General features: G+C 61.5%; 3 protein-coding genes across 5 annotated transcripts; all 3 read right to left on the bottom strand.

Annotated features, from left to right (window-relative positions):
* Positions 1 to 1,110: 1,110 nt before the first annotated feature.
* Positions 1,111 to 2,361, bottom strand: ID1 (inhibitor of DNA binding 1, HLH protein). The gene is made up of 2 exons (XM_041396227.1): positions 1,612 to 2,361; positions 1,111 to 1,434 (listed from the first exon to the last, which is right to left on the bottom strand). Exons 1-2 carry the CDS (start codon positions 1,930 to 1,932, stop codon positions 1,393 to 1,395), a joined length of 363 nt encoding a protein of 120 aa, XP_041252161.1. The 5' UTR covers positions 1,933 to 2,361; the 3' UTR covers positions 1,111 to 1,392.
* A 4,823-nt stretch (positions 2,362 to 7,184) lies between these two features.
* HM13 (histocompatibility minor 13) lies at positions 7,185 to 20,339 on the bottom strand. Of its 3 annotated transcripts, none has more exons than XM_041396156.1 (13): positions 20,109 to 20,336; positions 18,727 to 18,825; positions 17,486 to 17,568; positions 16,346 to 16,434; positions 15,505 to 15,590; positions 15,267 to 15,392; positions 13,203 to 13,260; positions 12,597 to 12,680; positions 12,224 to 12,260; positions 11,135 to 11,237; positions 10,276 to 10,361; positions 8,086 to 8,275; positions 7,185 to 7,471 (listed from the first exon to the last, which is right to left on the bottom strand). In XM_041396156.1, the coding sequence occupies exons 1-12, from the start codon at positions 20,286 to 20,288 to the stop codon at positions 8,125 to 8,127; spliced, it is 1,182 nt and encodes a 393-aa protein (XP_041252090.1). In that variant the 5' UTR covers positions 20,289 to 20,336; the 3' UTR covers positions 7,185 to 7,471; positions 8,086 to 8,124. The 3 variants fall into 3 exon arrangements, with proteins under 3 accessions (XP_041252090.1, XP_041252092.1, XP_041252091.1); XM_041396158.1 differs by lacking the exon at positions 20,109 to 20,336 and adding an exon at positions 19,008 to 19,064; XM_041396157.1 differs by lacking the exon at positions 8,086 to 8,275 and having other exon boundaries at positions 20,109 to 20,339.
* Positions 20,340 to 22,742: 2,403 nt separating this feature from the next.
* On the bottom strand, positions 22,743 to 25,759 carry REM1 (RRAD and GEM like GTPase 1). The gene is made up of 4 exons (XM_041396119.1): positions 25,251 to 25,759; positions 25,019 to 25,101; positions 23,787 to 23,991; positions 22,743 to 23,602 (listed from the first exon to the last, which is right to left on the bottom strand). The coding sequence occupies exons 1-4, from the start codon at positions 25,558 to 25,560 to the stop codon at positions 23,325 to 23,327; spliced, it is 876 nt and encodes a 291-aa protein (XP_041252053.1). The 5' UTR covers positions 25,561 to 25,759; the 3' UTR covers positions 22,743 to 23,324.
* Between the last annotated feature and the right edge of the window lie 1,201 nt (positions 25,760 to 26,960).

Raw genomic sequence — 26,960 nt, 5'->3', positions numbered from 1 at the left:
CCCAGGCCCTGCCGGGGGATCTGCTGGGCTGGGAAGCACGAGTGGGCACGTGGACACACGGCTGTGAGCACACAAACACACACAGAGGCTGTGCAGAGCCTCACACCTGCACACACTGCTGCTCAAGGCCTTCCAGCCCCAAATCCCCTGGCTGCAGGGCCCTGGGGAGGGGGGGGGTGCCTAAAGGGTCCCACCAGAGCAGCAAGAGCCCCTCCAGACACCCCAATTGTCCCCTGCCAGGCCACAGGGAGGTCTGAACAGGTCTGGAACAGGCGGCTGAGAGATCCTTGGGGTGTTTGTGAGTCACAGGGAAGCTCAGGTAAGGGCAGCTGCCCGGGGCACCCCCAGCCCTCGGGGTTGCACAAGCCCTGATGCAATTTCCTTGTCCCGAGTGGTTGTCTGTCCCCACAGGCAGGGGTTGCAGCAGGAAGAGCAGGAACCACAGGGGCAGGGCCACGGAGAGAAGCACCCAGGATTTGTATCTGCTCTCCCCTGCACAGGGAAGAATCCCTGCATCATCACCCCTGCAATCCCCCAGCCCTGACACAGCAACAACCGTGGGAGCCTCGGAAAGGCTGCTGGGGGCAGGTGGTCCAGCTGGGCAGGAGAGTGAAGGGAATTCCAGGCTGTGAACACACACCACTGTCCAGGGGCAGGGGAAACCACACTCCCATCCGGGCACAGAAGCCCACAGCTGGCTCACAGCACTGTCCCCTCTGTGTCACCATCCCACCAAGGTGCCTAATCACGGGAAGATGCATCCCAGTGCTGCTGCATTATCCCACCACGGAAGACACGGTGTGAGCAATCTTTCCTCCTGGGTCTGACCCTCAACACCCCACGTCTGAGCCCAGGGAGTGAAAACCCTCGGAAACCACTGGGAGAGGCTTGTGGGGGCAATGCTGGGACACAGGGAACTGGGACCAGCCCGTGAGAAACCCCTTCCTCAGCACCACCACAGGGTGCCAGACCCTGTATCCCCAACACACCCACCCAGCCCACAGCGCTCTGCACAAGTTGCTCCCCATTAAATGGGGCACAAATCCCCGGAGCAAAATACACCCAAAACCCAGGGGAGGGGGTGTGAGGAGCGGGAAGAAAACGCACGTGTGGTCATCAGGGCTTGTTTAATAACAAAACTCCAGCTATTGTAGAACAATATTCTCCAGCATCATTGTAATATACAATACGGGGAATGCTCTCAGCAATCTGAGAAGGAAGGATCCGGCCCACAGCACCCCTGCCCAGGCTGCGGGGGCACCCCCAGGGCAGCCCCGCCGGGGAGCCAGGGATGCAGGTGAGCCGCGGTGCTCGGGGACGGGGTCCCGGGAACGATGTCCGTGGTGGGACCGGGATCCCGGGGATGATGTCCGTGGAAGGTCCAGAGCGGTCTCAGCGGCAGAGGATCCGATCGGCAGCGGGAATGCACGGAGCCTGCGGGAAAGGGACACGAAGCGGCCGGTCAGTACCTGCCAGAGGGTGCCGGAGACGGAAAGGGGGCAGGAGGAAGGGACACCCCGGGAAGGAGAGGGCGCGGATCGGGGGAAGGAGATTGCAAGGTTCGAACGCCGGTGCTGCGGGTCCGAGCCGGTGCCGTGGGTCCGCACTCACCTCGGGGGAGTCCCCAGCGGCGGCGGGGCGGGGGGGCCCGCACTGCAGCTCCAGCTGCAGGTCCCAGATGTAGTCGATAACGTGCTGCAGCAGCTCCACCTTGGAGACCCGCCGGTGCCGCGGCAGCGTCGGCACCAGCGCCCGTAGCCGCGAGTAGCAGCCCTTCATATCGTACAGCAGCGCGGCGGCCGCCTGCTCCGCCGCCACCGGGGACACCCCCGGGCCTGGACCACAGCGGGCGGCCTCCCCGGGCCGCACGGCTTTCAGCGGGCCGCCGGCACCCGCGGGCAGCGGCGAAGGAGCGACAGCGGCGACCTTCATGGCGAGAGGCTGCGAGCGCGGCGGGCGGAACGGGGCGCGGCGGGCGGACGAGGAGCCCGCGCCCCGCCGCGCCACTTATAGAGCACCGCCGACGGGTGGGCGGGGCCACGGGGGAGCCTCGACCAATGGCAGCGCAGAAAAAGAGGGAGCAGCCCCGCCCACTCCATTCATGCGCCCCAAAGGGCAGCGTCTTAAAGGGGCAATGGCGGAGAGAGCGCCGTGACGGGCTGGGGCTGCGGGGCAGGGACGCCGGCGGTGCGGAGGCTACAGCGGTGCGGAGCTCCCGCCCTGCCCGCAGTTAACGCGGGTGCGTGCCCCGCGGGTTCCCGGTGTCGGGCTCCCCGCAGCCCCGCTCGCCCCTTGTCCCCTCCAGGCCCCCGGTGCCCCTCCGGGCGCTCGGGCCCCCCCGCACTCCCCGCGCCCCCCCCGTCTCCGCGGCGGCTCAGACCGTGAGACGCCAGGGTCGTGACGTCACCCATTCATAAAACCCCGCGCGCTGTCAGCGCGGCGCCGGGCGGGCGGTGCCCATGGCGACGGGGGCGGGGCGGGGACACACACCTGCAGCCCCTACGGGGGGCACCGGGACCCCCACGGAGACAGCGCGACCCCCACCGGGACACCCCACGGAGACACTGGCATCCTCTCGTGGATACGGGGCCACCGGGAACCAGGAATCACAGGAACCCCCGGGGAACATCTGCACTCACACGGGGCGCCGGGGTCCCACGGTGGCACAGGACCAGGGGCATCCCCACAGGGGACAGCTCCGCGCCCCCCGCCCCCAGTTCGGAGTTCTCCGTTCCCCTTCTCTCCCGGGGCCCAAACCCCCGCAGAGCTGCTCGGTGGCGGCGGCCGGGGCGGAGGGCGCCAGGTTCGGGTCCCCCCGAGGGACGGGCAGAGGGGTCGAGCGCTGGGTGCGTGGGGCGGCGCGGGGAGGGGGCTGCGAGCACGGTCCTGCCGGGGGGCGAAGCCCGTGGAGGTCCCGCCACTGTGCGAGGCAGTCGGTCCTTGCCCCGAAGGGTTTCTGGTCCGGGCTGTAATTAGCGTTACTGCTAATTACCCCGCACCTGCGGGGAGGGCCCCCGAGCGAGACCCCGGCACACCCCGAGCAGCACGAAATGGTGTGAGAGGGGAGGGAGGCAGGGAAAGCTGCAGCCCCAGACACTCCCGGCAGTGTGTACAGACACAGACACGCAGGGCGGGGTGCGTGTGCACCCAGACGTGCTTGCACACACAGTGTGTGGGGCACATACCCAAAAATGTGCACAGGAGCATTCACACGCACACACAAACCTGTGGAGACCAAACACAGCCACAAGGACACGCACACAACAGAGGCACACACGGATGGAGCGCATACAGGTACGCACACACACGTGTACATGCTCATGCACACACACCCTGCCTTGCACACCAACACGTGTGCACAAATGCCAGCACAGCTCTCCCAGCCTTTTATGGGGGTGGGCTGGGGGGGCAGACCCTGCCGCACATCCCAAGGCATTCAGGGAGCTGAAGGCCTCCCCTCTTCTTCCTCTTCTGGGGAGGGCAGCAATCCTGGAGAGCATGCATGAACTCCAACCCTGCCAGCCTGGCTGGGGGGAGCTGGATCCCCCTGTCCCTCCCTCTGTCCCTCCTCCCTGTGTCCCCAGCCTGGTGCGGTGGCGGTTCCCAGGGTGGGCACGGCGCTGGGGTCGCCCCCTCCATTCAGGGCTCGGCGGAGGGCCCGGTGCTGCCCGGTTCCCACCGCGGCTCTCAAAGCTGCTAATTAGCCCCCATCTGGCGGCAGTGGCCGGGCCGCGGCGGGAGGCCGGGGACATTGTGCACAGGAATGTCTTTCAGGGCCGCCGGCCGGCCGCCGCCACCGCCAGCTGCGCCGCCAACAATGCCAGGACGAGCCGGACCCCGCGCCCTGCCAGCCCTGCCACCGGCCACCCCGGGCGCGTGGGGACGTGGACGGATGTCGTGGATGGATGTCGTGGATGGATGTCGTGTCCGTGGTGCGTGCCATGGCACACAAGGCACGGCAGCCCTGGCACAGCCGCTCCAGCTGCCCCAGCCCACCGGATGCCCCCGAGAGCAGGACACCCTCACCCCACCCCTCTGCATGCTGGGGTGCCGGGGATGGGGTGCTGGGGTCAGGGCTGCCAGCGTGGCACGGGGACACCGCCTTGGCCACAGCTGGCCGCGGGGTCCTGGCCTGGCACGGCGAGCCGGCGGCGCAGCGGTGTTGTCCGGCAGAACACAGAGCTTCATTTCCATCTCAATTCTGGGAACGGGGCTCACGGCGCGGTAACAGCAGCCTCGGCCATATGGTGCTGGCGGGGCTCAGCCCGGCCGGGGGGGCAGCCGGGGGGCGGCTGCTTTGCGCGGAGCAGGGGTTGCCCGGCAGCCGAGCACATCAAAGCCCCCGGCCGCCCCCGCCCCGCCGGGACCACACAGGGCACGGCCGCGCCAGGCCGCCGAGAGGCAGAGGGGCTGCCTGTGATGGGGGAGTGGGGTACAGCCGGCACCCCAGGAGCGGCAGCACCCAGCTCTGCACTCTGGCATGCAGGGCTGGAAGGCAGCACGGACACCGCAGGTCGGGCTGGGCCCCCACCAGTGAGCAGGACCCCCAAACTGGCTGGGGTTGGGCTCCATCCAGATCCCCTCTCCCGGTGCCATCCGCAGGTCACCCCTGAGGCCATACAGAGCTTCCACCCCCCTGTGTCCGCACGACACTGCTGAGCCAGGCTTGCAGATGTGCCGGGGCCGCCGGCACAGCTGGAGCGGGGCCGAGGCCTGAGAAAGCCCCTGCGCATTCCCCTCCCGCCTTCTCCCTTCCCGTTCCCAGCTTCCATCCGCTGCAGCCCAGACCAGCTGGAGCCAGGCAGCCCTTCCTGGGATTTATTCCAGCTTCCTGCCCCTCCTCGCCGGCCGACCGGGGCTGGGGCTGCCTTGGGCTGCTTCCTCTCCCTGCTCGCAGCCGCCGGCCGGGCGCCACTGTCAGTACCCATCACCACACGGGACCCCAGCTCCCACCACCAGCACCCAGCACTCCATGGGACCCCAGTGCTCATCACCAGCACCCACCATCACAGCAAAGCACCCCCACCCTGCGTGGTAGAGCATGAGGTACAACTGCAGCACCCATCACCCATCATCACCCAGCTGCAACCCGGCTGTGCTGAGGAGGCTCCACAGGGCCCTAAAGATGAGCAGCCCTGGTGTTTCCCCCCTCACACCAGCACTCAAACATGAAACCACCCTCTTCTTGCCTGGTGTTTGCACCCTGTGCGCCACCAGCTCAGCCCATCCCACACCACCCTGGTGTTTCCCCCCTCACACCAGCACTCCTCAAACACGAAACCACCCTCCTCTTGCCTGGTGTTTGCACCCTGTGCACCACCAGCTCAGCCCATCTCACACCACTGCAATTCCTGGTGGGAGCTTGGCACAAGGAGCGTGTGCCCTTGAGCTCCCCTGGTCAACAGACATCTACACCACTGCCATGAGGTGCCATGGGTGAGTGGGTGGGTGAGGATCATCCCAAACCCCACATCTGCCGGCAGCAGAACAGGCAGCTTTGGCCCCTGCCCTCGCTGGGCGCAGTTAAGTGGACAGAGGTTTCCTGCCGGAGTCGGCACATCCATGTTTCCGCAGCCCCCACCGAGCCGGAGGGACCCTGCGGAGAGGGGAAAGTGGCCCAGCAGCGGCCCAGACACAGCGGAGCCGTGTGGCCTCGGCCCTGCCGGGACCGGAGGTGCCACAGGCCCAGGTGCAGCAGGCGAGCGAGCCGAGGAGCGCTGCAGCGCCGGCTCCACTGGCGGCTCCTCGCAGGGCCCAGCACACTTCCTTCCTCCTGGCCGGCCCCGGCTTATCGGCCAGGCAGGGTGAGGGGTGACCCTGCTCTCCCCTTCCCAGGCCTTCCGCTCCCTGCGGCCCTGGGAAAGCTCCCGGCCACGCTTCCACCACACCTACAGCCGGCAGGAGCTGCTCGGAGCCCTGCAGGGCAGCAGGGAGGCAGGAGGGTGATGCTGACATGGGGGTACCCCCTGTGCAGCCCCCAGCTTGCTCCTGCACTCTTGGGCCGCTGGAGGCTGCGTGGGGATGCAGCTCCTACCCCCGAAGCCAGGGAGGATACAGAGCTTCCCAGGATGCGGTGCCAGCCCCACAGCAAGGGATACACCAGGCTGGGGAGTGGGGTCCTGACTCAGGGTAGGGTCCTGCACCCCACGGCAGAGCTGAAGTCCTTCTCCACGGAACACTGGAGGCTGGTGAAATCACATCTGGAGTCTAGACTCAGTGACTCGGTGGGCTGGGCCTGGCGGCCGCGCTGTACCCAGACCCTGCTGCACACTGTTTGCTTAGCTGGAGGTATTTAATTGGAATTAAAGTGGCCCCTCTTGTTTTTGCGGACAGGGCTGTTGGAAAAGGAGCTGTAAGTCATAGAAAACATCTGTAGGAGCCTGCGAAGGGTCATTAGATGGCAGAACGCGAGGCGCCACTTTTAGTGCTCGCAGCCGGCGCAGGGAATAATGGTTCAATACGGCTTTTGTGGAGGAGCTGCCAAGCCAGCAAACACTTTCTATTTATTCTGGCAGTGGGCATGGCCGAAGGGATGCAGGATCCTCCACATGTGGGCCTCCAGGAGGGGTAGGGAGGACACTGCCAGTGCTGCAGGACACAGGGCAGCTGGTCCCAGTGGAAGCTGCGGTGGCCGTGGAAGCTGGAGCTGCCCCTGCCTGCAGCCCCTCCAGTCCCCATGCCTGCACCAGCATTCTCTGCCCATCCCAGCCCTAAAGGGTGCAGGATTGTGCCCGGCTCCCTGCGAGGAAGGGGGACAATCCATACTGTCCTCACCCTGCTTCAGGGCTGGGTTTGAGGTTACCCACTCCTACCCCTCCCATTCCTGCTTCCCTAGGCCATGGGGCGTTAGCCTCAGCTCACTGAGCACCCCAGCAGCTGAGGCAGAGCACATTCCCATCCTGTGGGGTTCCTGCATCCCAATCCCTGATCAGCCACCCTTCTCTAGGGCAAGATCCCAGCTCAAACCCACACAGGGCTCAGTGACTCCAGCCCTAAATCTGGGTACTACAGAGCAGGGGCCAGGCTGGGGGAAGGCCCAGTGCCAGAGGAGTGGGAGGGGGAAGGGGACGGTCACTTGGAAACAGCCAGACAATAGCCACCAGCTCCAGTGGGAGAAGGCAGGTGAGCTGATGCCAATCCCGGTTCTGGCTGGGCGGCTGAGCAGGGGCATGGCCACACCAGCACTCCTTCCTTCAATATGGTTTAATATGAGAGAAAGCAAATGCACAATACAAAATTTAAAAACCGGCATACATCGATACCCCACCTGGGTGGCTGCTCCGACACACACAACATGATGCTCTTGCACAATTGTTTCGTCATCTGTCACTTGCAAAGGGTCTTGAAGGGCCCCAGCCCAGCAGCGCCGGGCACAGCCCACGGGCAAGGTCACTTCTCCTTCTTGGAGGCCTCTGTTGGCTCTTCTTTGGAAGCCCCTGCTGCCTCCTTGGGGGTTGAGCTCTCCTCGTAGCTGGGGACAAGAAGGACATGAGTGGGGCCAGCTTCTCCCTGGCGACAGAGCCCTGTGCCACGTGGGGACAGCCCAGCCTGTGGCCTTGCCTTCTGCCCTGCTGCTGCTGAGGACAAGGTGGGCTCCAGCACAGGAAGCCCCATGGGGCAGAGCCCAGGCAGGGAGATGAGGGATGCCCAGATATCTCCAAGGGTAGGGTGGACCCAGCCAGGGGCCAGCTCTGTGCCTGGGGATCTGTCCTCGTTCCCAAGAGCACTATTGGATATCCTGGATAGCACATGCTTTCCTTGGCTGAGCACTGGTGCCAGTGGGGCCGGTTAACAGGGGAACTGCAGCAAGACCAACAGCGGCGTTCCCTCCCAGGGTCTCACTCCTCTGGCTGCAAACCCCCTCCAGCAGTGGCCCCAGGGCTCTGGCTAAGGAAATGGGAATGCTGCTCCAAGCAGAAAGGACAAGGTTGTCAAATCTTCTTGCCCTTCCCAGTCTTCTCTCTCAGAATGGGAGAGAAAGCCGGCCCACAGCAGCACAGCAACAGCTGCAGCCTCTGCCCACAGAGTGAGGAGAGCTGGGAATAGGGAGAGCTTGGGCCAGGGAGAGCCAGGACCTGCCCCTACCTGGCCAGAGCGACAGACAAGGGCCCCCGGTGGCAGTGGCTACATGGCACTAGGGCTCTGCTGCCGGCGTCGGCGGGGACAGGACAGTTTCTGCTGCATGGAATCAGCCAGGCTGGCCGGCGAGCCAGACACCGTGGGGAAGTGGGTAAGTCTTGGTGTGTGAGGCAAGATTTCAGCAGAGGATTCGTAGCTGCAGGAGAGAGAGGAAGCAGGAAGGGAAAGAAAAGGACAGAAAGGAGGGGGGGGAGGAAGAGAAAAAGCAGAAGAGTTTTGGAGTGAGAGCACCGAGAACGCAGCGCCCTGTGCAGGAAGCCTGGCATCCCCCTTCACCTGCTTGCACCCGCTGGCCTCTCCTTGCCTGCAGACTCCAGGACAGGGCTGCAGCATGGAAAAGTGAGCACTGAAACTCAGGGATGAGGCAGCTCCCACTGGCATTAGCAGAGCCAGGCAGCCAGAACCCAGGGAGAGCAAGCCTGGGCAGTGGGGAGGTGGCAGCGGAGCAGCCCAGGGGCTGGGCAGGTGACAGAGGGACACAGCAGACCCTGGCCTGCCGCTTGAGGACAGCGTGCCCACAGCAGATGTGGGGAGCAGGATGGGTTCCCATTGCTGAGGGAGCTTTCTGCCTAGCCTAGGGAGGTCTGGCAAGGCTGAGTGCCACAGAGCTGATCCCAATGTCACCAACCTCTGCTCCACCAGCACAGATCTGTCCCTGGGCCTGCAGCACAGATCTGCTCACTCCCACCCTGCCTGCAGACCCTCACTGCTGTGAGACACCATGTGCAGGCAGAGACCACAGTTACTGACAGTTCCAGGGAGGATCAGGGTACACCAAAGCACCACAGCAGAGCGACCTACACCTGGTGGGATTCCTGCGGTGGGAGCCACTGCCCTCCAGGCATTGGTCCCTCCGAATCCCACTTCCTCTGCCTGCAACTTCAAGGGAGGTCTGGCCCCCTGGGGCCATCAAGTTTGCAACCCTCCAGCATCCTGCTCTTGCCCTGCCAACATTTTGCTGCTTGTGCTACTGCCCTGGGAGGCCCCTGGGGCCATCAAGTTTGCAACCCTCCAGCATCCTGCTCTTGGTGCTACTGCCCTGGGAGCACACTAGCCCCTGGCTGCCAGGCTGCCTGTGCTCCTTGCTGCCCAGTGGGCCCAGCCTCACAGCTCATCTCTCCCCAGTTTCCTGGCAGGAGCTGCTGCTGCTGTCAGCTGGTGAGTCACAGCACTGGGGAAAGCGGCTGCAGGATCCCAGGTGCACAGGAAGGACGATCCCAGGACACTCAGTGCCTGCAGCAGCGATTGTCAGAAGCAAACATCAAAGGAGGGGCAGGTGCGGCAGGGCTGGGGATGGCCCAGCTGAGAGCCGCTGGGAACATGCATACCTGCATCTCCCAGGGGAGGGGAGGGGAGGGGAGGGAGGAGGGAGGACAGCTGGCTTCCCGTTGCGCCCGGTTTCCCTCTGAGGAGGCTGGGAGCTCAGGAACACTCCCCGGGCTGGGGCACTGGGGAGGCTGGAGGGTACACTGCCCTATTTTAGGATGTTCACTTCCCTTCCCTCCTCTGCGTCAAACCTCATCACTGCGCTGAGCCACCAGCAGGTCTCGAGCACGACAGAGAAACAGCTCTCACGCAGGAGGCCAGAGCTGCCCACCGACAGCCCGGACAGGCTCAGAGAACAGCTGAGCACAACAGCCCAGTCCCCCTTCCTCTGTACACAGAATCTCTGGGGCAGGGAGACTACTACAAACCAGGAGACTCTGCCCAAGTGGGGAGGCTGGGATGTGCTCGAGCCAGCCTTGGCTGCTCTCACAGCCGGCTCTGGCTCCATTTCTCCCCACCCACAAGCCCTGGGACACAATGACCAAGTACCTCCACACCAGGTGTGCAGTCCCACCCTCCCCTGCCTGCCAGCGCACGGGAAGAGTCTGTCACTGGGGCGTAAAGCAATACCAGGTGCTGCCTGCTGGTAGCACAGCACGGCTCCCACCCAGCTCCCGGGAGGCGGCGGGAGCCAGGCCCGGCATGTACGGACACAGCCCCGCTCCCTCCACCCACGCACGTGCCGGCGCACACCCAGAGCGTGCCCACGTGAACCCGTCCCTCCAGCTGTGCCCAGGCGTGGGAACATCTGCACGCTCCGTGCGCTCCAGCGCCGCCGGCAAAACAGCTCCACGGCCAGCTGAGGCTCACCTGAACATTTCGGTTACTTCTCCCTTTGCCAAGGCCACCAGAAGCGGGAATCCGATGCAGGCAGGGACCAGGTACAGCAGCGCAGGCTGCGGGGAAGGAAAACAACTGTTAAACCAAACCACAAATCACCCCGAGGGAAGAGTGCAAGGTGAGCTCATGGCCTTGTCCCCGCTGCACCCATGGTATCTGTCACATGGCTACACAGGAGTAAATACCCCAAAGAGCAGCTTCAAGAGCTCAGTTAGAGCTGCACCAGCATGAAGCTAGATTGGGTATTAGGAGGAAATTCTTTCCTGTGAGGGTGGTGAGATCCTGGCACAAGCTGCCCAGAGAAGCTGTGGATGTTCAATCCCTGGAAGCGTTCAAGGCCAGGTTGGAACAGGGCGTGGAGCAGACTGGTCTAGTGGTTGGTGTCTCTGCCCATGGCAGGGGAGTTGAAACAAGATGGTCTCAGAGGTCCCTTCCCAAACCATTCTGGGATTCTGAGAAAATCCTCGCTGTGAGGTCCCAGTAGGCCATGAACACACTGAGAGCCCCTGTGCAGGCCACAGTGTATGGGCTCCCAGAGCCCCCTGCAGCACAGCCAGTGGGTGCTCAGGGCAGCTTGGTTAAAGAGCCAAAAAACACAGGGCCCCTGGCTGAGGGGCTGCTGGTGGAAACAAGGAGCCTTGCCCCAAGCTGGCCTCTGCTCCAGCTGGGCACAGGAGCTTTGGGAAGGGAAAGGTACAGACAAGCACTGGAAAATCAAAGCCAGAAGAAATAAATCTACTTTTTCCTGGCAGGATGCAGGAACTTCATGGCCAAGCTGGCCTGACACACTTGGATGTGCATCCACAGGAGACAGCAGGGTGGAGCTCACCTGGGCATGCTTGAAGATGTGCATGATGAATATGGTGAGGCCCAGCCCAAAGATGTAGGCCACAAAGCTGGTGTAGAAATACGTGTGCGTGTTCTTCTTCAGGCTGTAGGGAAAGGGAAGAGCTCAATGACCTCTGGTCTGGAATGCCAGTGGCCAAAATGGAATTGGCCTGGTTTTCCTGGGCATCTCCCACCACAATGGAGTGTGCAGAGTGATGCTCTGCCTGTGCAGCCCCTGGTGTTGTGGGAGCAGTGTGGGACTGAAGGCAGTAATACCCAGGTGAGGGGCTGGAGAAGGGAAGAAGGCAAGTGATGCTGCTGCTGCTGGATGGCAACTGGGAAGGCAGGAATTAGGGCTAGGACCCAGGGAGAAGGTCCCATTGCGTTAGTGGAGCCTGTCCCTGGCTCTCAGCAGTTACTATTTTATCACAGGCCAGGAACTGGGATTCCCAGCAGGTGCAGGCAGGATGTGGGTGGTAACACCTGGAAAAGCTGGCACAGACCAGAGGGTCTGTGCAAGAACAGTGGGAGCAGGGCCACACCACCACAGTCACAGAGCACCCTGTTCCCCAGAGCCTTTCAGTGTGGAGCAACTGCTGCAGCCCAGCTGTAGGTGCAGCTTCCCTACGTGGGAAGGAGCTGCTTCCTCCAACATCAGTGGCAACCTGGAGGCAGCCAGCACTGCCAGGCACCCATTTGCATCCACGCGAGCACTTCCCAGGTGCCAGCACCCCCGGCTCTTTCCCACGCTGTCACTGCTTCCTCTCCTTGGGCTGCCCTCCACTCCTTGGCTCCAGGGAGCTGGTGAAGCTCTGTGTGGCTGCTATGTGCTGCTGCCCATCCCTGTGCTGCCTGCCCTACCTATGCTTGAACTCAAGCACTCGCCCCCAGTGCTCAGGAGGTGCTCACAGAGCCAGCCCCCTCTCCAAGAGCTTTTCCTTACACTCCCCAGTGTGTCTCCACAGCCAGCTCCAGAAGGGAGCACACCACTGCACTCCTGGCTCCCCCTTCCCTTTTTTCCTCTACAAAAGCAGCTCAAATATGCTGCAAGATCCAACCTGCCAGAGACCCTTCCCTGCCGCCTGCTCACCTGATATCAAACCGCAGCAGCAAGGCAATGAAGATCCCTGCAGGGAGAAGGAAACAATGAGGGGCTGGAAGTGGCAGAGGAGGGACAGCGAGGGGCCAGAGGAGCAGGGAAGGGACAGCGAGGGGCTGGAGGGGCAGGGCAGGCTCCAAGAGGCAGGGCAGGACCCGCGGTGCTCCGGCGCCGTGCTCGGGGGGACAGTGCCCTCTCGTGGCACGCGGCACCGGGACAGCACCGGGACCGGCGGGAGGCTCCCAACCCACCGGGAGACCCGCGCGGGGCTGCGCCCGGCCAAGGGCAGAGCCAGGCACCTGCTCAGCTCCCCGCAGCCCCCTCAAAGGAGGCCCCAGTCCCGTCCTCCCTCCTCTGTCCTCACCCGGAATGACAATGTCTCCCAGTCCCAGCATGGCGAAGTTGTCGGCGTCCAGCCCCTTCTCCAGCAGGTCCTGAGGGAAAACCACTGCGAGGAGCAGAGCGAGGCACAGTGAGGGGGAGTGTCCCACGGAGCAGACCCCAGCCCCACAGGGCTTGGCAAACAGGGACCAGAGCAGGGCAAGAGACCTGTCCCTGCTCTCAGCCCCCTCATTCCTTGTAGCTTTCCCTGTTCTTTCTGGGACAATTCCAGAACAAGAAACCAGGGACCAAACTACTGCATGCTCCACAGCAGCACCAGTTCAGCCCTCCTGTTGTTTTGGGGCTCTGTAGTTTTTGGTTTTTTTTTTTGGTGGTGTTTATTTGATATGGACTGTTTTTATAAGCAGGTGAAATTGCACACTCCAAAGGTGCAGAATGACCCAGAGAGACCAGGGCACTGCAAACCATCCCTTTCCAGAGACCTGCCTTGGCTTGAGGCTGGCCAGTGACAGGGAGGAGGGAAATGTTCCTGCACACATCCCAGCCTGAACCATCTCCAGAGGTGGAGGGTGCACGGAGCAGGGCTTGCAGCAAAAGGCACCCCAGCACACAGGGAAGATCTACTCACGTTTTATTGGGGCCTCAAACGATTTGGCAACTGTCACCATCACGTTGGTGCCAAAGACCTAGAACAGAAGGAGCCCAAGGTGACCACAGCTGCACTGGAACACACACACAATGCTCAGCTACAGCCCCACCCAAGGGCCAGGAGTGGCCTCAGTGGCAAAAAACAGCCATTGGCCTGCCAAAATGTGGGTACAGGAGCCCTGCAAGCAAGCCCACTGCCTGGGGGAAGACACAGCTGCACTGGAACACACACACAATGCTCAGCTACAGCCCCACCCAAGGGCCAGGAGTGGCCTCAGTGGCAAAAAACAGCCATTGGCCTGCCAAAATGTGGGCACAGGAGCCCTGCAAGCAAGCCCACTGACTGGGGGAGGAGGCATAGGGCATAGGGTGGCACTGGGGCAGGTGGCTGCTTCGCGGCTGTCCTGCTCTCAGAGCAGCATGGGGACAGCTCACATGGCAGAGCTGCTGCCCACCTCCTCAGTTCAGCTTTAATCAGTCAGCTCCATGTTACATCCAATTGGAGGGCAGGAGCTTCCAGCGGGGACAGGGGCAAGTGTCAGATCAGCTGCAGTTTGCTCTGAGGTCATTTACTTGCACAGCCCTATCAGCTGTAAATGCTGGCAGCGTTTGGGGGGTGGACTGTAAACACTGAGGGCAGCCACTGTGATCTCTGCACCTTGCCATCTCTAAGCTTCCAGTCCAGCAGGCACAAAAAACAGGTGCTGGTTAGCACTGGTGAGCAAGATCCTGGAGCTTTGGATTAAAGGGGAATCTTAAAGCATCAGATTAACTCCTGTAAGATGCAGCAAGTTCTGAGCATTGCTATGGAGCGACAGGACTTGACATTGGGACAGGGAAAAGTATCACATGCCCTTCCAAAACTATGTAGGGGTAACAGTATCAATCCCTTGAGATCTCCTTCCTCCTTGAAACCCTCCTGGGATCTCACTGTGACTGAATCCACACCAAGATCCAAGTGACCAGTTCCTGCAGAGGGGCACAGTACCAGAGCCTCCACTTCAAGGCAGCCCTTCCCTAAGTCTCCAGCAACACCCTGATCCATGGGGAAGCCAAGGTGAGAGACAGACAGCAAATGCAGAGCAGAGGGGTGCACTCAGGGTCCCCAAAGCACTGGAAGACACTCGCACACTAAGCAGGGCCTGGGGCACCAGGTGTGCTAAGGCAGAAGGCTGAGTCCCCTCCAGATGAGAGCTGCAGAGGAAGTGGCCCACAGGCTAAAAAACCACAGAGCCCAGACTGTTAACGAGCCTGGGAAACGGGCACCACCGGCCAAGTACAAAACAACCCACAGCAGCCAGGCGTAAATATGGAGGGATTACACAGGCAGCTGCAGAGCTGCTGGACAGACCTCAATGTATACAAGGCTCTCAGACATTTGGAAACATGGTGATTCAGAAGGTGGAGGCAGCAGGAAGGACTGGAGAATACAGACATTACAAGCAGAAATATTCTTCCATGCATGGAGCAGAGCACACGACTGCATTCCTGCCTTCCCCGCCCCCCTTTCCTCTACAAAAGCAGCTCAAACATTGAAAGAAACAAGAAAAACCTCAAAATGAAAAAGTTAGGGTGCAGCACCGGCTGAGGAAAAGGGACTGGATGCATTCCAGGGTCTGGTGCTCTGTGCAAGAGAACAGAAGGACACTAACGAAACCAGGAGATGACAGAGCCAAGGCACAGCTCATACAAGCAGGCTCAGTGTGCCCCAGAGCAGCCTCCAGCCCACCCAACAGCTGTCAGGCCTTGGGAAGACCATAGTGAGGAATACAGGATCAGATATGACACACACTGAGTACCCCACAATAGCTATGATGAGGCCCCTGCCAGCCCTGGGCTCTCTGAGTGAGAGAATAAAAGAAAACACACTTGATGAGCCACATTCTGCCACTGTGGATTCTGTCATCAACCCTGCCACACCCCTCTGGGCTGAGAAACCGAAAATTCTGACTTCAAGTGTATGTCCAGCCAGTGTGGTGCCTCCAGAAAGGCAGAATGCCAGGCACACGCTTCCACCAGTGGCCTGCAGAATGCTCCTGCTTACCCAGAACACATCATAGATGAAGAGGCCCCCAAGCAAGATGCAGCCAGTGCTGACGTTGTTCAGGTGCAGCAGCTCCACCCCGTTGAGGGAGAATGCCAGCCCGAAGAGATTGTTGGCAATCCAGTGCTGAGAGGGACAGGAAAAGGAGATCTGGGTCCTGCTGTACACAGAACCCCCACCCTGCATGGAAATGAGTCCGTGTCTGATCCAGCCCAGTCCCCAGCTGTGCCTCACTTACCTTCCTCAGCAGGTACCAGACCCCCACAACACTGCTCAAGGCCAGGCACACGAGATCCTTGGTGTCAAACTCATAATTCACTATTTCTGCAAGAAAACAGAGAAGTCAGGCTTGGGGCAGGCCGGGCAGCTCCCCTTCCCACACAGGGCTGATATGAGTGATTCCACAGCTGGGGAGCCCCAGAGCTCAGTGCCCATGTCCCAAATGAGGGGACTGTACCCGTGGTACACACGTGCAAACCACCTGGGAATGAGCAGTGGGCTCTGCAAAGCTCAGACCTTCTCCTTCAGCCAGACTCTGCACATGGACAGCATCCATGGTCCCGCTGTCAATAAGGAAATTGGATTCAGGCACTGCCTAAGGCAGGGAGAGAGAAATCTTCTCCCTCTTCCTGTGCCAGTTAACTCCTGGTGGTATCACCAGATATACTCCCTTACCAGGAAAGCTACTACAGGGCAGGATACTTATCAAAGCATCTTTCTGCAGTGCAAAGACCTGGCCCCGATAAGGCAGCACAAACCAGCCAGGCCTATGCTTTCCAAGGGGCTTAAATAAAGGCTGTGCATTTAACAACAGCCGTAGCTCCATCCCCACAGCACTCTGGGAGGTGTTTCTGGGGTCTCCCTGCCAGCCAGAGGCAGCACAAAGGCAGAGTGCCAGCCCAGCTCTGCAGGGACACATGGGGCTCACAGGGGCTATGGAAGCTCAGCAGGGAGCAAGAGGCAAGTCTTTGAGAAGGTTGTTTCAATGGGAGAGTAGTAACACCAAAAAAGGGAAAAAAAAGGAACACTAAATGCAGAAAACATTCAGGCTCCCCTGAAAGACAGGAAAGCCAACGTACCCTCCTTGCTCTCCCCGGAGCCCTGGGTGAAGAGGAGCTGGTACTGTTTGTTGGGGAAATTTGCAGGGAAGAATCCGTTCATCATGGGGCTGAAACGAGAGGTGTAGAGAAGGGCAGTCGGACAGAAACCCCACAGGATGTGCTGCCCAGCACCTCTGCGTTTGAGGGGGCCCCACACCCCCTCCCAAGAGCAGGAAATGCCATCTGCTCCATCAGGAACTGGCAGGAGCCACAGCAACTCATCCTGCACAGAGATCTGATCTGACAGCGACAGTCCCCCAGATACTCCAGGGCAAGAAAACAGAGCATCATCCACAAGAGAAGAGGACCCAACCCAGACCCCAGCAAACGCCCTATGCCCCCCAGCAACCCTGTGGGTACCCAGCAGTGGCTGGGCCACCACTGACTGGCTGTGCTGCAGAGCCAGGAGCAGAGCAAACCCGTGCCCAGCAGCAGTCAAGGGAAAGCATCTGGTCCCCAACGCCGCAGAGCTCGCGAAACAGGAAACCAGTTCAACTTTTTCAGTTACTGAAACAGTCTGAGCTTTCAACACCTCGTGCCACGCATGGGCACGAGAGGAGGGACATTACCACGAGCTCCAGCTGCCTGTGTCACCCATCCCAGCAAGGGTGCTGCTGAGCTCTCCCCTCTGCAGGGCAGGAAGAACTGTGCCAAGAGGGGTTTAAACTGGATATAAAGAAAAGGCTCTTCACCCAGAGGGTGGCTGGGCACTGTTACAGACTCCCCAGGGTAGTGGTCATGGCCCTGAGCCTGCCAGATTTCAGGAACTGTTTGGAAAACACTCTCAGGAACACGGTGGGATTTTTGGAGTTGCCCTGTGGAAGGTCAGAGTTTGGACTCAATTCTTGTGGTTCCCTTGCAACTCAGGATATTCTGATTCTGTGGTTCTGAGCCAGAGAAGCTCCTTAGGGTGAGCTGGCCTTGTCCCAGTACTGGTGTATGGCTTCCCAGGACCCCCTGGGCTTTGGTTCCCACCACCAAGGGACAACTCCCTAAAAGGCTGGGCAAATACCCTAAAGACCTGGCTCTGCTGCAGGGCAGTGGTGCTCTAAAAATCTTCCAATAAAATGAACTGAAGCTTTAGGCCCTGCCCCAGTCACACCCATCCTTGTGCTGTACCTGATAGTGTGGGACAGGGCCAGGATCCCCAGCACAAAGAAATACATGGAAAGCAGAAGATTGATGTACTCTTGAGAGAATATCTGCAAGACAAAACCACAGAGGGGTTAGTAACCACGGCATCCTCCCCATCCTCATGCTCCTGTTGGCAGCTGCTGTGTCAGTGCTCCAGGGAAATAAGAAGAATAGTTAGAATAACCCAAATTCCTGCATGCTGAGAGAGAATATGTTGGAAATAGCCATGTGCTCAAAGAACAAGCACAATGGGCCCGTGAGCTGTAGTGCATCTGTGAGCTGCTCAGGTCAAAAAATAGCTCCAGTGCTGCAGAAAGGAGGCCAGAGCTTCCCCTGCAGAGCAGGGAGAGAGGCACTGCTCCCAGGGGCTGCCCAAGCCCAGGGGAGCAGCAGCATCCCATGCCCTAATTAAACAGGGCATTATTAAAACTCCTGCCCTCCAAGTCACAGGCTCCCCTACTGAATCACACCCCTGCAAACCAGTGTGGAAGGATCCTGGGGCCCTGTGTGCCCTCCTGGAACTGTACCATTAACCTTCTGCACCTTAACCCTCACCTCCTGGCCAGCCAGGAGCACCTTGGCACCTTGCAGGGATCCCAAAACAGCACAGCTTGGAAGCTGCCATGCCCACAGGACCACTCTGTGCTGCAGCTCCCCAGACCCCTCTGAGTGCTCAGCCATGTGCCAGACCTGCATGGGCACCTCAAGGTGCTTGAGGCCAAGACATCTTCTCCACACCACCAAAAACACGAGCTGCTGAGAGCTCCCATCCATTTCTCAGGTCATCTGACTCTGCCTGTGGGCTCTGAATGTCTAAAAATCTTCACCTGATCACACAGGGGCTCCCCCAGGCCCGCAGCTGAAATGGCTCCAGGAGCACAGCGTGGAACACAACACAGAGCCAACAGCATTTGCCCCTCAGAGACCCTGGCACCTTCTGGCTCCAGCCTGTGCCCTGTCAGGTTGGCCCACGGAGGCAGGAAGAGCTCAGGGCTATTTGCTCCTCGGCAGCTCTCCAGACACAACCTGTGCACAAACAGGCTCTGATTTCCCCCAAGCTGTGACAATTCAGGCAAGAACTGACGTCCTCCTGCACGGTGACACCGAAGCGCGCAGCCTTACACACCTTCTGTCCCAACACCAAGGGCCAAAACAGAGCCACCCCGTTATGGGAGCTCCTGCCAGGCAGGAGGATGTCCTCCCCAGCTCCAGTGCCACTCACTTACTTTAAAGAAGAGGTAGAGCCCCAGGAGGGTGCAACTGGCAACAATGGGAAAGCGAGCAGCGTCTCGGCTGGTAATGGTCTCTGGCATCTCCGAGGAGTTCTGGGGACAGAAGGACACAACAGGAATGGATCAGCCCCTGCCCTGGCTTCACCCCTGAGCAGGGGCTGAACAGACACAGCACACAACGCTCCAGAGCAATTCTGGGAGGGACAAAACTGGCCCCTGCTATATCCAGAGGTGAGGCTGTGTCAGAGGCAGAGCCTGAGCTGGAAAACACAAACCTTGCACTCGTCCTTCCCGGGGCAGCCAAATTTTACTGCTTTTCTCCTCCTGGAGAAGGAAAAAATCCTGTGCTGGCATTGTTCCGTCCTCCCCTGCCCAGAGGGGAGCTGGGCTCCCTCACCGCTCACGCCCAGCCAGCCCCATCTGTGCCACCATCTGCGACCACCCCGCGCACGAGGCGTCTCTCCAGCCACCTTCTCATCCCTCACCTTGCTCTTGGGACGCTTCTCGTGCTCAGAAGCCCCAGATTCATAAACCCCTTCCAAGACATCTTTGCACCACCTCAACCAGCCTCTTTCAAGCCATTTCCCACAGGAGACCTTCAGCTTTCAGAGGAGGCAGAGGGCTGTTTTCTGCCTGTTTTCTGCCTGCTCCCTGCCCAGCTGGCTGCTGCTCAGAGATCTAATCTCACTCAGGCAAACACCTGCGGCCAGCACGGATCGAGAGCACCTCAAAAGCCCTCGTGCAGCTTATCCCAGGCATGGCAGTTGTCATGCTGTGCCCTGCAGTGCAAAGGTGCCCAAATTCCTGCTGCTCCCTGCAGAGTGAGGGATGAGAACCCCCACCCTGAGCCACGGCTGGGCTTTGCTCACAGCCCCCCAAGATCACCTGAAGCCCCTGATATGAGGTTTAAGGGCACACAAGGAGATTTTTAAAATAGTAATAGATCAGACTGTGTAAGCCAGTCCTTCCTCCCGAACTGCAGCAGCCCAGCTGTTGGGATTTAAGTCCCTGCTACGAAATGCAGAGAACGGCGAGAGGAGTACCGGGACAGAACAGGGTGTGCAGGCAGGAGAGCACGCCCGGAGCAGCCCCGGTGCCGCGGGGCACAGCCACACACAGTCCCCCAGCACAGCTCCTCTTGAGGAGGGACAAGGGACGCTCGTGTTTTGCAGCACTTGAATTTATCGGGGCGGTGGGGAGTGGCTGCAGAAGCCCCGGGGGAAGCCAACTCTCTCCCCGGGGCTCCCTGCGCCTCCAGGCCCAGGACCGGGGAGGGGCCATGCAGCTGCCGGTCCTCCCGTGAACGGGGCGCCCGGAGGGGACCCTTGGGGAGGAGCGAGGCCTGAAGGCCGGGCTGCCCCGAGCCGCGGGGGTACCTTGCTCTTGGCGCAGCTGACGGAGCGCAGCGCCCCGAAGAAGATGGGCAGCAGCGCCATGAGGACGAGGCTGCCGTAGGCCAGCGCCATGCCCTCGGCGGTGGCGGGCGGGCGGGCGGGGGTCCCGGCCCCGGGCGCGGCCCCGGCGGCGCTGCCGTTGTGCGCCGCGGGCTCCTCCATGGCGGCTGCTCCCACCGCGGTCCGCACCGACACGTCCCCTTACCGGCCGGAAGTGCGTCACGCGTAGCGGCGCTGAAGCCGGCCCCGCCCCGGCGGCCCCGGTGCCAGGAGAAGGGCAGAGCCCCGCGCCGCCGCCCCGGCCCGGTCTGGGCTGGGCTCGGCCCTCTCTGTGGGACGGGCAGGGCAGCGCCCGAGGAGGGAAAGGCTCCCGGTTTCCCGCAGCCCCCCCGCAGCACGAGCTGGCAGCTCGGGTGTCCCGAGCGAGGCGGGTCCGGGGCTCCTGCGCTGCCCTGGGTTTTCCTGCCCTTCGCGTTTTCCAAGGATCTGCACCCCTGTTCTTGGGGATGCCCCTGAGCGCTCCCAGCCCGCCCGTGAGCAAACGGCCCTTCTGTGAAACGCCCTATAAATGGCAGCAGATTCTCCCCACGCGCTGGGCCGGGGCCAGGCTCTGCTGGAAAATTGGCCGAAATGTGTGTTTTCCTCACAAATACTCCAAGCCGCTGGCAGCTCGGCTGTGCCACCAAGCCTTCTCCTCCTCCTCACCATGATGGAAGTCTGCTGAGGAGCAGAAATTGGTGAAGATTTGAGCGCAGTGAAATGGTGCTGCCCTCAGTTTAGATCTGAGCCACGGGCAGGAGACGGGAGCACAGCAGGGATTAAAACACAAGCCTTTTTTTTTAATTTATTTTTTTAAAATGTCTTTTAAATTTTATATTTTAAATAAAAGCAATCTATTTCAGGCGCGGGGTGATTCATAGCTCCGCGTTTCAGGCGGAGGGCAGATGGGAAGGCCTCCTGGGAGCCCCTCTCTGCGGGCTTGGCCTCCTGCCCGCGGTGCTGCCCTCTCCCTGCCGCCGCTGTTCCCAGAGCGGAGCGGGATGGGCAGCGCAGGGCAGTGCCCGCACCCCCTGCATCCCACCCTGGCACGGCACTGCCCCTTTCTGAATCCCAGCCTGGCCTGGGAATCCTCTCAAAGGGCAGCGTCGCTGTGCAGAGCGGGATGGGGGAGTCGGGGGCTGCTGTCCCCTGATGGCCGTGGGATGGGGGAGACTCTACTGGGGCTGGTGGCCACCCAGGGATGGATGGCATTGGGAGCAATGGCACCCGGGGATAGCGCTGGAGCCAGGGGCCACCCAGAGGCTGATGGCACTGGGATAGCCCCGAGAGCACTCGCTGGAGCAGCTGGTACCACCGAGACCCGGCACCACCTTCCCCAGGACAGGCCCAGATGGGGGCCACAGGCAGTCCCTGGGCCCCTGCCAGCACCTCCTCCTTCCATCCTCCCTCCTTCCACCCTCTCTCCGTTTCCCAGCGCCTCACCGTGGCCCCCCTTGGCCTCTCCTCCCACTCCTCCCATCCTCCAGCACGGCCGCATTTTTCTGGGTTTGAGCTCATTCTTTCCACTCCCCTCTCTGCTGGCTGCCAACTTTCCATGCCGTGGCCCCCTCCCCCGCCTGCTGCCACAGGGAAACACCAGCTGCAGCTGCGGGAGGGGCCGGCAGCAGCCAGGAGCCCCTGTCCCTCGGGTGCAGCCCCCAACCCCGGCGTGGCTGACGCTGTGTGAACCGCAGCATCGCCTCCAGCAGGACCGGGAACCGCGGAGCCGGGAGCTCCAGGGCAGAGCAGCAGCAATGCCATGGGCTAAGCAGCACGGGAAAAAAATATAAGCACCCACCTCCCCATTTCTGAGGGCAAAACTTGGGATTTGCACCTCTGGAGAGACTAGTTTCCCACAGGGACAGGGTGCTGGCCCATCCCAGTGTCCCATTTTGCCAGCCACAGCCAGTGGTTCCCCACAGTCTGGCCACAGAGCGAGCGGAAACTCCCGACCCGAGGAGGAGGAGGGCACTGCTGATCCTCCCTGGCATCGGGCCCGGGATGCTGAGCAGGTTCCCCCATGGTATCCCAGCTGCTGGATGGCAGCACAGCCTAAAAACAACAGGCAAAGCCCACACAGCTCTGGCATGGTCTCCCTGGGTGCCCAGGGTCATTCCCTGCTTGCTGCAGCCAAGCACGTCCCTTCCTGGCTGTGCCATTCTGCTCGGCTCCAGCTCCCTGACCCTTCCTGGGGCACCAGGAGCCACCAAGCACCCAGCTCCCTGCCCAGGCTGTGGCTCCCACGGTGCTCAGGGGCTTTAAACCTGCAGCTCAGCAGAGCTCAGCCCTTCCCACAGGCTTTTCCAGAGCCAGTAGATGCAGGGGGCTTCACAGGGGATGATGCTGGATCACTGGGTGAAGAACTGGGATCTCCACCAAGGGTGGCCAAAGGAAACCCTGGACAGAGGCTCTCCCTGTCCCAAGATGCTCCAGCTAATGGAGGAGCCAGCCAAGGCCTGGCCAGAGCAGGAAGCAGATCCTCAGCCCTGGCACAGGCAAAGGACAGAGCTTCAATCTGACCCCGTGGCTCTGGGATGTGGCTCCCCAGGGCAGGGACCCAGCAGAGAACAGCACCTCCCTGATGTGGTTTATTTTGCAGATCAAGGGTTTCCCCAACACACCAGTACAGAGAGAGCACAGAAACACTGGTGCCAGTGAGACATGGCACAAAGCCCTGGCACAGCAGGGTCAGGGTGCCAGGTGGTGCCGCTGGTGCTCCCCTGTCCCCTTTTCCCAGCCAGGCTCCAGGCTGTCCAAGGAGGACAATGCCACGGTGCCCCGGCCAGTCCCTGCTGCCATGCGAAGGACAGCACTGCAAGTGGGACCTGCCACACTGCTGATAGCCTCCAGCCCTGCTCTGGGGCACAGCCACCCCTCACCTCCAGCTCTGCAGGAGCAGCTGTGATCCAAAATCTCACCACTCCAAGTGCAGGTACCCATCCCGTCCTCCACTCCATGGACCTGATCCCACTTATCCCCTCTCCTGGCGGGGAGTGGCCGGATCCAGAGCACCTTTGCATCCCTCAGCACCAGTGAAAACAGCTCCACATCCTCAGCATCACTCCAGCCCCATCTGAGCTCTTCACAGAGCCACTGGCCACACTGCTGGAGGAGAGCAGAGTCCCAGCTGGCGTGTGCGGAGGGACAGGACCGTGGCTCTCAGAGCACAGACAGGTCATGGCAGGACTTGGAGCGGACTTTGAGGGCCACTTTGCTGCTGTTCCTGGCCACCAGCCTGTCGAGGAAGTGCCGTGCTCTGCTGGCGAGGCTCTCCTTGTGCTTCTGGCCAGGCGGGGGGTGCAGGTGGGGCTTTTTGCCCCCTTGGCGCAGGCGGATCTGCCGCACCACCCCCTCGAAGAGCTCGGCCACGTTGTGCTGCAGAGCCGCCGACGTCTCAATGAACTTGCAGTCGAAGACAGCAGCGCACGCCTGGCCCTCTGCAAGGGAAGGGCAGGGAGAGGGCATGGCCCTGCTGGCACCTCAGGTGCTGTGGGACGGGCACTGCCACATGCACAACAGCAGCCACACATCCAGGGACAAGGGGACAGATGTGGGGGAAGCAGCTGGGCACGGAGCCCCCTCAGGGTTCTCCGCCAGCCAGAACCTTCACCCCACACTCACCTTCCTCGGACACCTCACGGCACCGCACCAGGTCGGTTTTGTTCCCCACCAGGATGATGGGGATGTCCTCGGCCTGGCGCGCGCGGCGCAGCTGGATGCGCAGCTCTGAGGCGCTCTCGAAGCTGTCCCGGTCAGTGACAGAGTAAACGATGATGTAGGCATTCCCTATCTGCAGGCAGTGGCTACGGCACTGGCTCTCCTCACCCTGGCACCACGTGGGGAACAAGATGTCACCAATCTGTGGCCATGACCACTTCCAGGGGACAGCAGAGCACCCTGGCACTGATGGGACCTGTCAGCGCACCCCACCAGCCCCCACACTGTGGTGAACAGGTGTTACCCTGTTAATTAAATGCAGATTAAAAGCTCTTGGTTTTGCGGGGAGTGTTTGGGAGTTTTCTCTCTATCAACAACAAACTGAGGCCGTGGGCTCAGCTTGGTAGGGAGAGGTGAGGCTGAATCCCCTGGGAATGCCCTGGGACAGTGTGGTGGGTGCTTCACCCTGCATGATCCTGGCACTGCTGGGCAGTGTGGGAACAAGCCATAGTGGGAAAAAAGCGGGCCATTGTCGGGATGTCACAGTGCTGGGGCACCTCCGGGCACTGCAGGTAAGTGCCAAACACAGCTCAGTCCGTGTGGGTGCTGCACCCCTGTGCACAGCTTGGGCACTGACTCTGTCCCTGCTCCCGGGACTCACTGCCTGGTGGCACCTACAGGAATGCAGGGCCCTGGCAGGAAGGGAAGGAGGGAGGCGTTTGGAGGGAGGCAGTGACAGCAGCACTGGTATTTCTGCCCAGGAGATACCTCATGTTCTGGGCATGAGGAATGCCCTGTGCCAGGCTCTTGGGAGCACCGTTCTGTCCGTTAAAGTGTTCTGGCTGGCAATACCAACTCATGGATTTACCCAGTTGGATCCCTCAGCCCCATTCCCAAAACATTTCCAAGCATTTTGAAATGGGTTATCATATAAGAACCCACACCGGTGAGAACACGGGGGGCAGCCCCCCATACCCCAGGAGAGTGGGCACAGAGCTGTGCAGGGATGTGACCCCAGCCTGTCTTGCCTAGTGTGTATCCTGTGCTCCAAGGTGGTGAGTCCCAGGCATGGACAGGGGGATCCCAGGGTGCCCTTCAAAGCACTCAGAGGCCCCAAGACAGCACTTGTGCCCACACAGTGTCCCCCGGGCACATCCCGGCTCACCCAGCCGTCTCCAGCACCCAGCCTGCCGTACCCGCTGCTCTGACTCCCAGGTGTCCAGCACCAGCAGCGTGGTCTCCTCGCCATCCACGGTCAGCCTGCGCTCGTACGCGGCCCCTGCGGGACACCGGGAGAGCTCGGTCAGTGCCGCACTTCCCAGCAGGGTGCCGGGCTCCTCTCCGCCTCGCACATGGGTTCGTCCCATCACGGGGACACGGGATGCCCCGCAGGTGACCCTGCAGCAGATCCCCCCACCAGACACCCACCTCCGTGCTGGTCCAGCAGATCCCTCTCCGGGACGCCGGCGAAGAGGTTGACCAGGCTGGTCTTCCCCACGCCGGGGTCACCCAGCAGCACCACTCGGTACCGGGGCTCCCTGAGCCTTGGGGAGCCCGAGGAGTCGGGGCACCAGCTGCCGCGGGGGGCTCTGCCGCCCGGCTCGGAGGCGGTGTGGCCGAGCTGGGGGTGATAGGGCTCGCTCCGCGAAGTGGCCCCAGAGCCACCCGGCCGCGGGAGCGGCGTGCTGGCCCTCCGCCGCAGCGGGCTCCTGCTGCCGGGCTGCGTGTTCAGGGTCATCACCAGCGCCGAGGGCAGGGGGCCGGGGGTGGGCGGGGGAGTGGGTGTCGCCCCCAGGGGCACCCGCACCCGGCAGCCCCCGACCGCGCCGCTGCCGCTCCTGGAGCCGCTCCCAGCCGATGGCAACACGGACACAACTTTCCCGGGACACCCGCACCGCCGTCCGCCCCGGGCTTTAAACCCCGGGAGGTGGAGCCCCTCGCCGCTCCGATCCCTCCCCCGCCGGACACACCCCCGCCCGCGCTGGCCTCGGTCCGGCCCAGCCGCCCTGTCCCGGTCCCCGAGGTCCCCTCGGGGCTTGCGGTGCCGGGGAACGGCGAATTCCCCCGGGACCCGTGCCTCGGTCATGGCGAGCAAGGGTTACAGCGGGATGCTGCGGGATGCGCCTCCGCGGGGAGGGCTCCACCACGCTCCGGTCCTGTGCGGAGCTGCGGCAACCCGGTTCCCGGCCCTGGTCTCGCCACCCCGGGCTCAGTTCCGCCAAGGAGGGAGCGAGCCGAGCCCGGTCCGGTCGTGCCCTGCCCAGGGGAAGATTTTTCAGGACCTAGAAAAATATAGAAGCCTAGATTTCTCAGGACCTAGAAGCCCCCAGCTCTGCAGCTCTGTCTCCAAGATGCAATGATGGCTGGGGGTCTCCTGGCACGGGCAGTAGCAAGAGCTGTTTTTATTTGAACCTGTCTGTAGATCCCAGACACTGGCAGCACTGTCCCAAAGTGTCCCAGTGCAGGCACTGTTCTGACCCTACACTGGGTCACCAGTCCACCCACACTGGGATATGCTGGCAGAGCCTCATGGCACCAGGGCTGGTCCCAGGACATCCCTCATGATCAGAGCACAGCGGTGGGGAGGGCAGGAATGACAGGAACACCTTTATTGTGCCATCAGACCACATCTGCAAATGCCCAAGGTCCTGAGCAGGACTGGGAGGAAGAAGGGCTGAAGGCAATGGAGTCAACTTGGCACCTCATCCAAGCCTGGCTGCTCCAGGCACTGGGCTGACATCAGAGGAGTGTCCCTCCTTGGTGGGAGTGCTGAGGACCACCTCGGTACCCAGCAATAACCTGAGCGAGAGGAGAGTTAGGAGGGGCAAAGCACAGAGGGGAATAAGCCACTGCTTTGGCTGTTTGGGTATGAGGAGGAGCAGAAGCAGGAGCAGGGTGATGGACTGTGCTCAGAGGTTCCCGTTCCCTGCATGGCAGTCCTGTCATCAGGGGCCACAATGTGGCTGGAGGAAAGCCTGCCTTGTGTCAGCTGTGCCACCCTCACCATGTCCCCAGGTCCTGCACTGGCTTTCAGTGGGGTCAGCCCAGATGCTTGTTCTGGGACCCAGGACCATGCAAGCACCTAGGGGAAGAGGGGAACCCTTTTAAACAAGGTGAGGGTAGTGCCCAACTCCTGTT

The sequence above is a fragment of the Onychostruthus taczanowskii genome, unplaced genomic scaffold (genome assembly GCF_017590055.1).
Source record: "Onychostruthus taczanowskii isolate IOZ18803 unplaced genomic scaffold, ASM1759005v1 scaffold126, whole genome shotgun sequence".
Taxonomy (NCBI): domain Eukaryota; kingdom Metazoa; phylum Chordata; class Aves; order Passeriformes; family Passeridae; genus Onychostruthus; species Onychostruthus taczanowskii.
The sequence above is the reverse complement of the archived record's forward strand: the minus strand, read 5'-3'. Positions and strand labels throughout refer to the sequence as shown.